Consider the following 13,546-nt stretch of genomic DNA (forward strand, 5'->3'; position numbering starts at 1 on the left):
GAAAAGTCAACAGGAAAAATAAACAACTGAAAACCCAGCTATTTAATATGGCAGACAGAGACAGCCAGAGAAAGAGAAAGGTCAATATGAGCGCATTGGCAGACCGGACACCCTGTCATATTCACACTGACCATAGAAGGAGATACAGAAGGGGTAGGTCAATACAAACACTAACTGGACATGAGAATATACCGTTGATTCAAATGGACAGACCTCGACCATAGTAAACCACTGAAAGTAAAACACAAATGCTCAAATATTCTAACCTGCAATTACAAATAATGACCTAGAAAAATGGGTTGGATAAGCATGCACCCTACCATTGTAGATTAGCTTGGGTGGTTATCAATTACGTTCCAGGTCCTGAAAACATGCTTTGATCACCCTTGAGCACAAGGGACTGCCAACAATTAGCCTCAGATACACTTGCCAGTTCACCATAACTAGCCTAAAATACTCTGGTCCAAATCAGGTATGTAGCGTTGGACGCTATATAATGAAACACTGGGTAAATCAGTGACTGTACACGTTTCACATTTCTTCTGCCTCAAATACCTGTCAATGTTGATTTAACGAGGGGAAAGTAACTGTGACACAACATCAGGATTTTCGCGATCCAGTCCCACATAATGTCGGGCAGAGTCATTTGTAGTACTGTTCTTAAAAATGGAGGGGAAGGAAGACAAGCAGGCACCTATTTGTGGTGCGTTCTTGCATGTTTATAATTTTGTAATCTTTAACAGACAGTCTGGAGTTTGAACCTTAATGAGCAACTAGATCAGTCTGATAAATAACATTGTGACTGGCAGATAAATAAACATAATCCTCCTTCTTTCATTTTCTCTATCTGTAATCCCGGTGAAAATGTATTGTGGTGTCCAATCAGTCAGCCAAGGAAGATGAATGTGAATCATTCTGAACAGCATGCAATATATTTAGAAAAAAACACAAAAAACACACACATAATTTGTGACAAAAGAGTTCCACGCTGGTCTTGGGGGACCCCAGTGTCTCCTGGTATTTGTTATACCTGGGCCATTAATCACCAGTGCTTACTGGTGACTGTGTCTATGATCTGCTTTCTGGTTTGGACTTCTTTCTACAAAGCCCTGGATTTAAATTTATTATAAAGTGCATTATTTCCAACAACCTCAGCATGAACAATTCTCCGACGTCTCTCCACAACTTGCCCATTGAAAAAACAATTCTTGCTTATTATTATCCCTGCACACAGCTCTTAAGAGGTGATCACTTGATGGTGACCGGATACAGATAGTAATGACGCTGGATCAGACATGCCCACAGTGGATCACTGTCTCTGTCAAACTTATTTGCCATGTTATGTTATTTTATCTGTACAAGTGACTGACCCCAAAAAGGTTTTATTTGCCTCTGAAAATAGTTTTCTCAGCCTGTCCAGGCAATCACCTGTACAAAACAAAAATCCCCATTATTCCGATATAGACATCTTGTCTCCACAACCATTCTCAGTTCTTTCGATCAGCATTGATCAGTCTCATCTTGCTTCCTTTTCTTTCACCTTTGACAAACATCAGGCACAGAGAAAATGTCCCACACCAACTCCAAATCAATGGAGGTCTTCCTGAAACTATTGAATCTGGTCTAAGAATCTGTGGCTTGACTCAAACCTTAGTATCAGGCCCAGACAGACAATGTCCCACAACCGCCCAAAATACCCTATCTTGCTGGAAAGTGTGAAAAGGTCTGAAAAATGATGACTTTCTCTTTTGAAATGTTTACTAAAGGGCTTCTGGTTCTTTCATCCCTCTAAATCCCACATATCTCCTCAAACATTCCAGTAATAGTAGTCTTCCCTTGTTCAGCTCCTCTCGTGCCACTTTTTTCGGTGTTATGGTAGTGAAGGATTAGCAGGAAGTATTTTGTCCTTTGTCTCCTGTGTGTAAAAACACATCGATTCACAATGGCAACAATGCAGGAGGCTTCACTGCTAGTTTGTCAGCAGACAGACTCAAATGCAACCTTCCCAAATTTATATCAAAAAGCAAATCACATCCAAGTCAGTGAAACCCCTTATACTGTATACTACTTATATACACAAATACTCCACTTAAAAACTCCAGATGAGAATGTGGAATTAACTACCAGTGATCTCCTACTTCAAATAATTACTACCTGGTGTGTCTATGTATATCTAAGTGTATGACATTACTAAAGTCTACTACAATGTTACTGCATGTGACATGATCAGATTACTTTTAGAGAATTTTTGTAATACTACCTTCTGTTCCTAAAAAGCCCTGTTTAGAGAATTGAAATCAAATGTAAATATTGTCTACATTTTGTGAACTACATAAACTTTGTCATTCTTTAAAAACAGTCTTTATTTGCTGCACTGCCCTTGACAACAGGTTGCCATAGAATAATTGCAGATTGCCATAGAACCCTAATTCTAACTTGGAAGACTGTTAGAAGTTCGTTTTATTGTGCTGTGCTTACAGTTAATTGTATCATCTTGAATACGGTACCAAGAAAATGTATTCCTAAATTCCTACAGTAGGTTCTCTGGAATTTAGAAATTTGTAGGCCACAACGAGAAACATCATGTGTTGCAAAAACCAATCTCTGCCTTCCAACATAATAACTCACCACAAAAACCAAGAATGATGGTGGAAGTAAGATGGCTTAGGCTGCTCTGCTTTGCTGCACAAGATCTTGAACAAAGAAGGCCAGGAGGGGACCAAACTCATAGCAGTGGACGTCTTCAAGATGAGCAGTGAAACACAAAGCTGGGGACACAAGTTAAAACAGCATTCAGCCTTAGATTAAAAAAAATACCATAAAGTGTATTATTTCCAACAACCTCAACACAAATAATTCTGAAGTCTCTCCTCAACTTGCTTCTTACAAAATCTCCCTCATTTCTGACAAGCAGCTCTTAACAGGTACATGCTTGATGAAGATCAGACACTGGAATGACACACAGTGAGTCAGTGCCTTTCCTTCTTCTGAAGTTCAGTTGGCTATATTTTATAGAGCACAGCTGAACGAGGGCAGTTCTAAGCCCACTGTGTTAACACAGGGTTCAAACCAATTACCATTCTCTTGAAGAGCAGAAAACACATTTTACAAAGGCCTCAAACAGAAAACTGCACAATCCAACAGACCAGGACAGAGAATTGTTGTCATTGTCGGATGAATGGCTGATCTAGACTGACCTCAAAACTCTCTCTTCCGACGTCCAAATCCAGAATTTCCTCAGCGTTCTTTCGGTGACAACAAATGTCCTCTTTAAGCTGTCGTTAGAGATGGAAAATGAAATGGTTGTCCACAAAACGGTTGGCTCTCCAGGACCAAGAGTGTACAAACCTGATTTATTTAAATAAACACTTAACCAATTCAATACAATATAGTCCAGAATGCCCCATTTGTTTGTATTCTTATTTTACACATTTCATTTACATTTTATTGTATTCCATATATAAAATATAACATGGTACATCAGTTTGCTTTAAGATATTTTGTGTTTTATTTGTACTTTTCCACATAAACAGCTAGCCCAAAAATGTATAGAATGATTTGCATTACAAGAAAACACCCAATAATGACATTTCCAACTCTTGCACGGACATTGCACAATTTGATAACAATTCACAAAGAAAAATAGATCCAGAAAGTTTTAATGTTGCAATTAAACGTAGACATACCACATTATATCCCCTTTTGTCAGGGCTTATCATTAGTTATGTATACGTCATGAAACAAAGTTGAAATTCAATTATAATATCATGCAAAATATCCATCTACATCTTCTGATTTGTGTTTCACTGTTGTTTCCACCTGACAGTCATTAAAAACTAGAAAAACAAATCATTCAATGAATTAATGTATTATCTTATTAGGGTGATAAATGGTGCATTTAGCATTGCCGTCTCACAGCACCGTGGCCCTGGGTTTGATTCATGGGTGGAGTTTGCATGTTCTCCCCATATTCATTTGTTTTTCCTCCGGCTGCTCCAGGTTCCTCCTACAGCCCAAAGACATGCTGGTAGGTTCATTGGCTTCTGGGAAAACTAGCCCTGGTGTGAGTGTGTGTGTGTTTGTGTTCGTATCTTGTCTTCAATGGGCATACAGTATATCCCGTCCAGGGTGTACCCCTACCTTGCATTGCTGACCGTGACATGCTCCAGGTACCCGATGACATTGAATTGGATGAACAGGTTAGAAAATGGAGGGATAGGTGATCCTATTAAGTAATTACATAATTGATTAATCTACTAATTAATTGAACGGTAGGGTGATCTACAAGACTGACTAGACTAGACAAAATCCAAAATTAACCCAGGGGTTTACTTCTATTAAGTTACCACTTCTAATGTTTCGTATCACTCTGCAGCTCAAGATGGGGGGGGGGGGAATTAGAAGGTAATGAATCAACTGGCAATCTGCCATGCTAGTCTCAAAATCCAGCCCGATTCCTAATCCCTCATAACAGAGGGTTCCCATTTCTACACAAGGAAAACCCACAAAATGTACTAGGCTCAATCCTGTTATCAGATACAAAGGTTCAAAGAGAAAACTTTAGTGATGAACTGAAATTTCTGATTGAAGACACAAGCTATTTTAATCTACCCAATCTCAGCCTACGTGGAAAAGAGATTTCAAAAAGATCTAGTTACTTCTTGTGCACTATAATTCAGTTTGAATGGGTCCTGCACTTTCAAATCTAATTTAATGGAGTCTTTTGTGTCCAATCTCTACTAACATATTGGGAAATACCCCTCTTTTATAATCCTAATGTTGTTCTTCTCTCCTCTTTCTCAATAGTTTCTCTAATCCAGTCCAAGTAATTGTCTACTTTGGTGTAGTAACCCCTGTCCTCACAGACTATTCCCCAGGACACAACACCATAGAGACGGAATGGACCCCTTTCTATCTGTCCTCCTGCTCCTCTTTGAAACTCTCGGAGGAAGAAAGGACCCCCACTGTCTCCATGGCAGCTATCTTTATTCTTCTCACCAGCACAGAACATGTTCTCAGTGAAACTCAGCGCCACTGGTTTTCCAGCTTTCCTCTTGAAGCAGGTGTCTCTGTCCTTCACAGGGATCTTGACATACAACAGTTTTGAGCTCGATGTGCCATTTTCTGTCCTGCCCCATCCAGAAACATACCCCAATCTATTGAGAATTAGAGTCCCATCATCTTTCCTCACGGGGAGACAGATAGGGAGGAGATGGGGTCCCAGGGGTGCGCGGGATTTCAATTTGACCAGGGCGATTCTGTTGTCAAAATTTGAAGGTTTTCTTCTTGTTGGGGCTGTTCGGCTATCTGGCTGGATGAAGACCTTCTCACTCTCTAGAATCACAGCGCTGTTAGAGCTCTCAATATTCTCAACGTCCACTGTCCCTCCGTACAGGACTGGTCTGTCCTGCCCTTCAATCGCTTGAGCAGCTGTGAGGACCCATCGGTCTGAGATTAGAGACCCTGCACCTACTGGATCTTTAACATAGACCTGCCAGGGGATCTGGCCTGGTTTGGCCTCACTGCCTCCAAGGATACGGCCAAAATCAGAGAACCCAATCTCGGGCTCCCCACACACTGAGAGGAAACAGGAGAAACAGAAAAAAGACAATGATTTATTCAAGAAAAGAAGGTTCTTCAAGTAAATGACTCAGAGGTTGATAGTATATTAACAGAGACCTATAGTATACTGACACAAAGATAGAAACAAAAAACCTGATCATCACATAGATAGTTAAAAAATCACTAACAATTTTAATAATAATTGGCTAACATACTTCCTTTTTTTTATTTGTAAAATCCCCAACCTTGTTAATACAGCAAGTTTTTCACTGGATTAAATTAATTAGTATTACTGTACCTTCAACACATTTTGGCAAATCCCGACTGCCATTCAAAGACCTCCAGTAGCCCTGAGCTTCACATCTGTACACATCTGAGATTAGAAAGAGATTAATAAGACCTTACAGGCACAGGTGAGGCACAGTTAAAACATACACTGTATTCTAATATAGTGTAATGTCACCAGGGGAAGAGTAATAGAAGGATGGTATTTTCCTCATTATATACTACAGATACAAGCTGTAGTTTATAGCTGTTATGCTATAAGGATTTCATTGCACTTGTGCATATGACAAAAAAACTGAACTAAACTAAACTGAATTGAAAAAAAATGACCTATTCAAAAAACTAAAACTAAAACCAGCCCCTAACAAGATGGCAGACTGATGCTTGAAAATGGATGACAAGAAAATGGTCTATCTGTCATCAAGACAAAGTGAATCACCTGCTTATCATGCCAGACTACACAAGTCAAACCCTGACAGGTCAATAGCATGAAAGCCAACTTATTGGAAGCAATAATTAGCACATTAAAGAAAACAAGTTAAAATCTTTTTTGTTTGTTTGATCATGGATTATTCTACTCATTTTGATACTGGATTTATCATCCAGGCTTATTTTTTTACTCTATTGCTTTGTCAACTCTCAGCTAACTGTAATACCCCCAGGAGAAATTAAAAACAGTGGTTATTTCTAAAAAAAATACATGAGTAATTATTTTATATGACTGCTCATTCAGTATAAATACCATCATATACTGTCCCCAACTCAAGATTGCATCACAATAGACTCTACAGCACTATCTTCTGTTCCTGGGATTTCAGTCTCAGAGAACAATAGAGAGAAAGGTAGGTAGGTAAATAAGAGATGCACAGAAGAAAACCAACCACATACTTACCGTCTCCCTCCAGTCTGTAGTACTTGGACTCACACCCAAACTGAATCTCGTTCTGGAACAGAGTTTTGGGGATCTTACTGACCACTCGTAGTGTCCCATTCTTTGCCACAGGAAAGCCACAGTCTACAGCTGGAACAACAGTCAGGAGGAGATCACTGAACACATCGGGACCTGCACAACAAAGTATCTCCTCTGTCTCTGTCATCACATGTCTGTGTTCTTACACTTTGTCTTTGTGCGACAAATAATCTCTGTGTGTCTTTGTGTCAGGGAGTGCTTTCCGTGAGTGTTTTGCGTCATTACACAATACACAAATGAGGCACCAAGGGTCTCAAACTCAAATGAATAATGAATATGGGGGCCGCATTAAATAAAATGCGCTAATCGGCGGGCCGCATTCATACATATACAAAATACATAAAATATTAAAAAAATAATTAAAACTGAAATTTGTATTTGAAACATGTTGGTTAACTTCACCTCGACATCATGTGAGATTATTTCTGAAGTTCTTCATTCTGGCTGCTTCGTTGACAGCGTTTTGCAGAGACCAGAACATCAACGCTAGGCCTGATATCACAAGAAGTAGCCAATCGCAATGTTGCACGTAAATGTTCACTGGTGAGTCTTGACCATAAAACTGATTTGTTGAACTGCATTGACGAGAAAAACTCAATACGTACGTATTGCTAAACATTGATATGATTCTAATTGACGCAGAGACTAATCACAGAAACCTTTCTGTCTGTCTACTTTCTTTATTGACAGCACTCCGTCAGCTGGCAATCAGGCAACAGAGATATACACACCAACTCACAAGGGCTGTGAATAGGACAGGTACGCAGGTTCAGGGTGGTTACAAGACCACGGACAAAACAGGAGCAAACAATTAACTACTATTTACTTTAGGTTTTATAGTCACTATATACTTAGGCACGGTGACATCTCATGCCTACATTTCCCAGCCTGCACCGCAGCAGTCGCTGTCACGGATGTCGGAAGGGACAAACCGTGGAGAGGCAGGAGAGCGAAAAAGACCCTATGCGAAGCGGCGGAACAGGGAGTTAGCCCGGGCTCAGCAGTGCAAAGAGCTCTGGAGTGCCATATAGAAACCTATGCCCTCTGGCCACGGACAGAGCGGTGACCTGGTGCTAGGCGGGTCTCAGGACATCCGAACGTCAATGCTGAGAGAAGCAGAATAAGTGACCCGGAAATATATAGCCCCAGAGAGAGAGACACCGGAAGGAGAGCAAAGCACAGGAAACAAGGGACAGGACAGAGAAGGAGCACCCTCTGGCTCGCGGGCCAAAGATAATTACTTTGAGGGCCGCGTGTTTGAGACCCCTGGTATAGACAGAGGTCTATACCACTTTAATATTATTGAGTACACTGCCTGGACCATGGATAAAATTGTCTGTTTCTCTGTGGTGTTATTCATCTCTCAGGTCATCTCTCAGTCTCTGTGTACGTACGCTGGCAGGAGCTGTTGTCAGGCTGTAGCTGGTATCCATAGCGACAGGAGCACACAAACCCGCCTGGGGTGTTTTGACACTCATGGTGACACGCCTGCCCCTTTTCATCCTCTGCAGAGCACTCGTCTATATCTGAGAGAGAAGAGAGAGGTGAACACACCCACTGACTGACTGACTGACTATTTCCAACTCTACAACCTGGAGTACGCCCAAAACAGAACCAAGATAAAGAGAGATTGTTCAGTTCAGAAAGTCTTTAAGGTTAAAATGGAATATGGGTTCCCTACACTGGGAAGCTATGAACCCAATCCCTCATGAATGAGAGAATACTGTGAGATCTGGAGAGGTTCACAGAAGTGAGCACTCAGACGTCTGAGTTCTATGAGTCTTCAATATCAAGAAGCTTCATGTCAAGGAGATAAAACTTTGTAAAACTCCATATGATATACCATCTAACCACACATTTCAGACAGTTAGCTCCTCAGAACAGGACTTACCATGTCACCACACCTCTAGCAGAATACATTATCCTGTATTTGAGGGACAACCAGTACTGTCACAGGCCAGTATGGTCATAGTCCATCATCAATACAGTAGTTGACAGCTTCACTTAACTTAAACCAGGGTTCTGAAAGTAAGGTTTGTTAACAGCTTGCCTATTGTATTGAACACCTAGAGAAATACAACCTACAGTGTTAACATTATGTTAGTGAGCTTAGTCTGGTATGCCTACAACACTAAGGTTGAAGACTGGTACAAGCAGAAACATTACAGAAATATACTGTTCGCACCTCAAGATCACCAGGGAGCATTTTCTCCCTGTATCAACCTTCATATCTGATCTCCAACCAACCTTGTCATTGCCTCAGCCGGGTGAAATAAACCAATGTATTGAGCACGCTATTTTATTTTATATTTGTTTTTTATTTAAAATTATATTTACCAAAGTGAAAATGGTTTCCCTCCTTCTTGACAGTAGCTCAATATAACTGTTTTCACAAAAATGTTTACCTGATTTAAATACGTTTATATTTACATTGTCACATTGAGAGCTGTATTCATCGATAAAGTAAAGTTTGTGCCACTCTTCACATTCAAAGTGAACTGCAAGACTAGAACACAAACACGTAGACTGACCCACAGCCTGGTAGATGGCTGAGAAGCCGCTGTGTCTGTGTGGTCCTGGGGATGAGGCGTCTGTCTTGAAGACGAGGCGCAGACTGTTACCGGGTGACATGACGGAATAGCTGTCAGAGGGATCGTCCTTGGAAACATAATTGTGACCACAGAACCTTCCCAGAAATCTCTTTCCAAACATCACCTTGACATAAAAAAGAACAATTTATTAAGACTCTAATTTAACCACACCAAGCAAAAGTACGTTAAATAAGGAACTGAAAAACACTCGAGAGATAATACACATTCTATTAAAGATACAAGTAATAGGTTTATTCCACGCTGAAAAAAGAAGAAAGAAAACACAAAGTTTCGGCTGTGGAGCCTTCTTCAAGTGTGAGCACGTTGTGTTCTCTTTCTTCTTTTTTCAGCATGGAATAAACCTATTACTTGTTCCTTTGCAGCCTATACATGCTGACGCAGCTACCCACCTGTTTCATTAAAGATGTAGATTTAAATAAAATAAGTTGACACTGAGCCTACTATACAGTAGAACTAACACATATGGTCAGGACAGAGGGTCTCAAAAGATAGACCTTAATATGATATATTTTAATATAATATACAGACTTTAATGGTAAAACAAATATAGAAAAACCACAACAACAAGAGGTACAGTACAGTTCAGGAAGAGAGAACTACTGTAGATAGATACACAACTGAGTTCACTCAGAAGTTTTTCTAATTGTCTCACCATGAGGTTGTCATAATAGCAGTCGTGTGAAGGCTCAATATCAATGTGACGGAATGTAAGGTTGAGGGTGTACCCCTGGGGTACTACTAGGTCCCAACTTTCATTAAGGGATGGATGATAAGGATTGGGGTACCCAGGTGACTGCACTTCCCCATACAGAACAGGGGTGGACCCTGCAATCACAACTCCCCAATACTGGAACACACACAGCAACCTGCAATGGCAATGAGAAGTAATAACGCAATAACACAGTGCAACCAGTAACAATGCACAAAAGATGTTGAAGACTGAATTAACTGTGCATTAATGCAACAAATCTATCATTATAGGCAAGTACAACAATTTTTAATGGGACATAAATGGAATATGCTTTTGTCTGGAAAAATAGTAAGTCACTTTAGCAAATACAACTTAGCAAGTGAAATCACTGCTACCCAACGTTGCAATACACTCAGCAACCTGCAACAGCATACAAAAACATTTAATGAGACAGAAAAAAAGTTTTTATCAGGAAAAACATTGAGTCACTTTAGTAAGAGCACAAAACACATTACAATATGTTTCTCTCTCCTAGGCACAGAAAGACACATCGGTATGATTGTTTGGACACCATTCTCGTCCTTATCTGTTTAAATATATGAGTCCATACATAAAAAGTGAAAAGGAGGGTGTTTTACTCACCAAGGAGCATGGATGGAAAGATTCATAGTATGCCTCACTTGTGTTGGAACAGTCCAAATCTTCCTTTCCCACACAGCTCCTATAGCCAATTAGCACTCCAAAACACAAAGATACAATGACAAATTGCCAGAAGCAAAAGTGAGTTCACAGAGCAGCGACAGAGGGAGAGAAAAGTTAGAATTTATGATTTGGAGGAAACTGCTTGAAACAGAAACAAGTGACTTGGTGACAGATTGAGAGAGATACGCAGCAAGAAATCAGGGAGGTTAATGTATCTGTCTCTGGTTAAAAAAATAGAATGACGTAAGAGGGAGGGAAAGACAGCAGGGGATGTTATGGCTGTTGTGTTGCAGTTTTGATGCTCGTTATTTAATCCATTTGTTTGTTCACTAAAGTGCAAAATCCACTCTCTGTGCAATCAGGTCTGTTAACCCCTTTAGCACCCTGTATTAGAGCTCATCAGATTATCATTAACCTGGTATTAATTTTGGAAATTAATTACAGCTGGATTTGGAAAAAAAACATATGGATAACATCACAACATGAGGTACCCCATGACAACCTAAATGCGTATGAATGTCCATATGCTTTCCTCTGGGGTTTACTTGTCATTGTAATTATATTTGACTATATTCATTGCTCCAGCTGGGAGGGAAAATGTTTTCAGATTATATGTTGTCTCCATGAAGATCACATTACTCAAATCTACCAAGGGTGTAGTGCTGACACTTGTTAAACATTCACAAGCAGAACCTTGTTGGGAGACATATGACTGTGCAAGGCGATAGGTTATGTTAGTAATCAGGGTGATCATCCCCAAAAAAACAATTCCAACCAAAGAACAGAACAAAGGCTTACAAACATTGAATCCAGTAGATTTTACTGCAGGCTTTTTAACAGCTAGACTCCAATGCAACCTACACATATCAATATAAAAAAAACAACCACCACCAACTTTGTTAAACCCCCTATATACCCAAATAATCCACTAATTAACTCCATGTGAGAATGTCAAATTAACCACTGATATCCTGCTTCAAATACTTACCAGCCGGTGTGTCTATTTACAACTGATAGAAGTCTTTGATGAGCTGTAATAAACAACTACTACCAATTTTGATAAAATGCTTATAAACCCAAATAATTCACTAATTACTTACATGTGGAATTAACCATTGATAATCTCCTGCTGGAAATAATTACCACCCAGTGTGTCTATTTACAATTAATGGAGGCTTTTGATGGCCTCTACTGGCAAATTACTGCCCTGGACTCACTGAATGCAGCTCCTATCCACCTATACAGTGGTGGATACACCTATACTATAAAGTCAGCCCAGCACTCATCCAAAGAACTCTAAGAAAGTGTGAAACTGCAAAATGCAAATGATACGAACATTTTATCAATATTATGATTATTACAGGACTCCAAAAATAACTTACATTCATCTTAAAAAATGACAAAATAATGTCTTAAATAGAAAGGTATGAAGTGTTACATAATGAATACTTGTGGCCACAAAACACAGATATATGAGGAATACCACACTTGTGCCCTAACCTCAAACCTTCCTGCTATAATTTTATACTACTTCATGTTGTAAGACCTAACATAGGAAGTTGTTTACAGAACAAGATATAACAAATCAAAAGAGCTACCACTAGGAGGGAGCCATAAAAATATAAGTTCAGAACAATTACATTACCTTCAAAGATTGGCATTCCACACCCCTTGTTATGCATAAACGCACTGAAGATAAAAACAAATGACGATAATGAGCTAGGAGACACCTAACATTTAAGGGATAAAATACTCCCCACCTGAAGACTCAAGCAATTATTAATAATGTAACCTTTTACAATTTTGAAACTATTGTAATGTTTCATAGCCGTTCAGGGATGCCAAATATGTAACGTTGTGGCTCTCTGAAGGCACCAGTTCTGTAGGGTTTGGGCATTTACTGAGACAATTTTCAATTGTAGCAGTAAATCACAAAGTTGATTCTTTTGATGGCTTTAGAATCCAACCATGCGACATAACTCAAACAACGCACACACACAGGTACTAATACACGAGGATACATTTATTAATACATAGAATATGCATGTAAACCTAACAGATCTTATCGAGAGGGTTATCAGAATACAAAGGTATATATTCAATCAGTTACGAAGTGTTACACATATCAAGAGGACATACATTCAGTATATCATTCATTAAGACCGTTTCGTAAATGAACTTGGTTATAACTTCTACATTAGATACTCAAAACAAGTACATAACTCTTAGGAATTAAATTGATATCAACTGGTTGGGATAACAATTGAATTCTCGAGCTGTAATGCATTGAAGTTGAATACTCATCCAATTTCTGGGGATTCAGATCTCCTGCAGGCACAAAGAAACAGTTGCAGGCTGTTGCTGTCCAATCCGCGCTCTCTGGCTCCGTGCCAGGCTGTGCTGTGCGGCTTGCGACGGTGCGCTGCTGATGCTCACTGACCGGCTAGTTAGTGTTGGCTTTAACTAGCAAAGTTTGTGCACAGGAGAAAAGATGACTGTGGGTCCCAGCAAGTCAGGAAGAGGACCGGTTCGTTCCTGATGAAGAGCTAGTTCTGAATAGTGATTCAGTTGTCCACAGTTCTGACCTGTTCACGAGGCCTGTTGCTGGTGCTAACCTCGGGTGGATCCTCTGGTTATTCTCTGGCAACCACCGCTCTAGACTCTTAGAACAAAGCAAAGTTCTGGCACTCGGACACACTGGCCGTTCCGTGGTTGTCCGGGCTG

At 39.9% G+C, this 13,546-nt stretch overlaps 1 protein-coding gene across 1 annotated transcript; it reads right to left on the reverse strand.

Annotated features, from left to right (window-relative positions):
- Nucleotides 1–3,424: 3,424 nt before the first annotated feature.
- Nucleotides 3,425–11,028, reverse strand: LOC148816477 (complement C1s subcomponent-like). The gene is made up of 7 exons (XM_088939972.1): nt 10,763–11,028; nt 10,082–10,295; nt 9,349–9,532; nt 8,212–8,343; nt 6,740–6,868; nt 5,861–5,935; nt 3,425–5,577 (listed from the first exon to the last, which is right to left on the reverse strand). Exons 1-7 carry the CDS (start codon nt 10,786–10,788, stop codon nt 4,766–4,768), a joined length of 1,572 nt encoding a protein of 523 aa, XP_088796098.1. The 5' UTR covers nt 10,789–11,028; the 3' UTR covers nt 3,425–4,765.
- Between the last annotated feature and the right edge of the window lie 2,518 nt (nt 11,029–13,546).

Source organism: Atractosteus spatula, chromosome 22 (genome assembly GCF_055471065.1).
Source record: "Atractosteus spatula isolate fAtrSpa1 chromosome 22, fAtrSpa1.hap1, whole genome shotgun sequence".
Lineage (NCBI taxonomy): Eukaryota > Metazoa > Chordata > Actinopteri > Semionotiformes > Lepisosteidae > Atractosteus > Atractosteus spatula.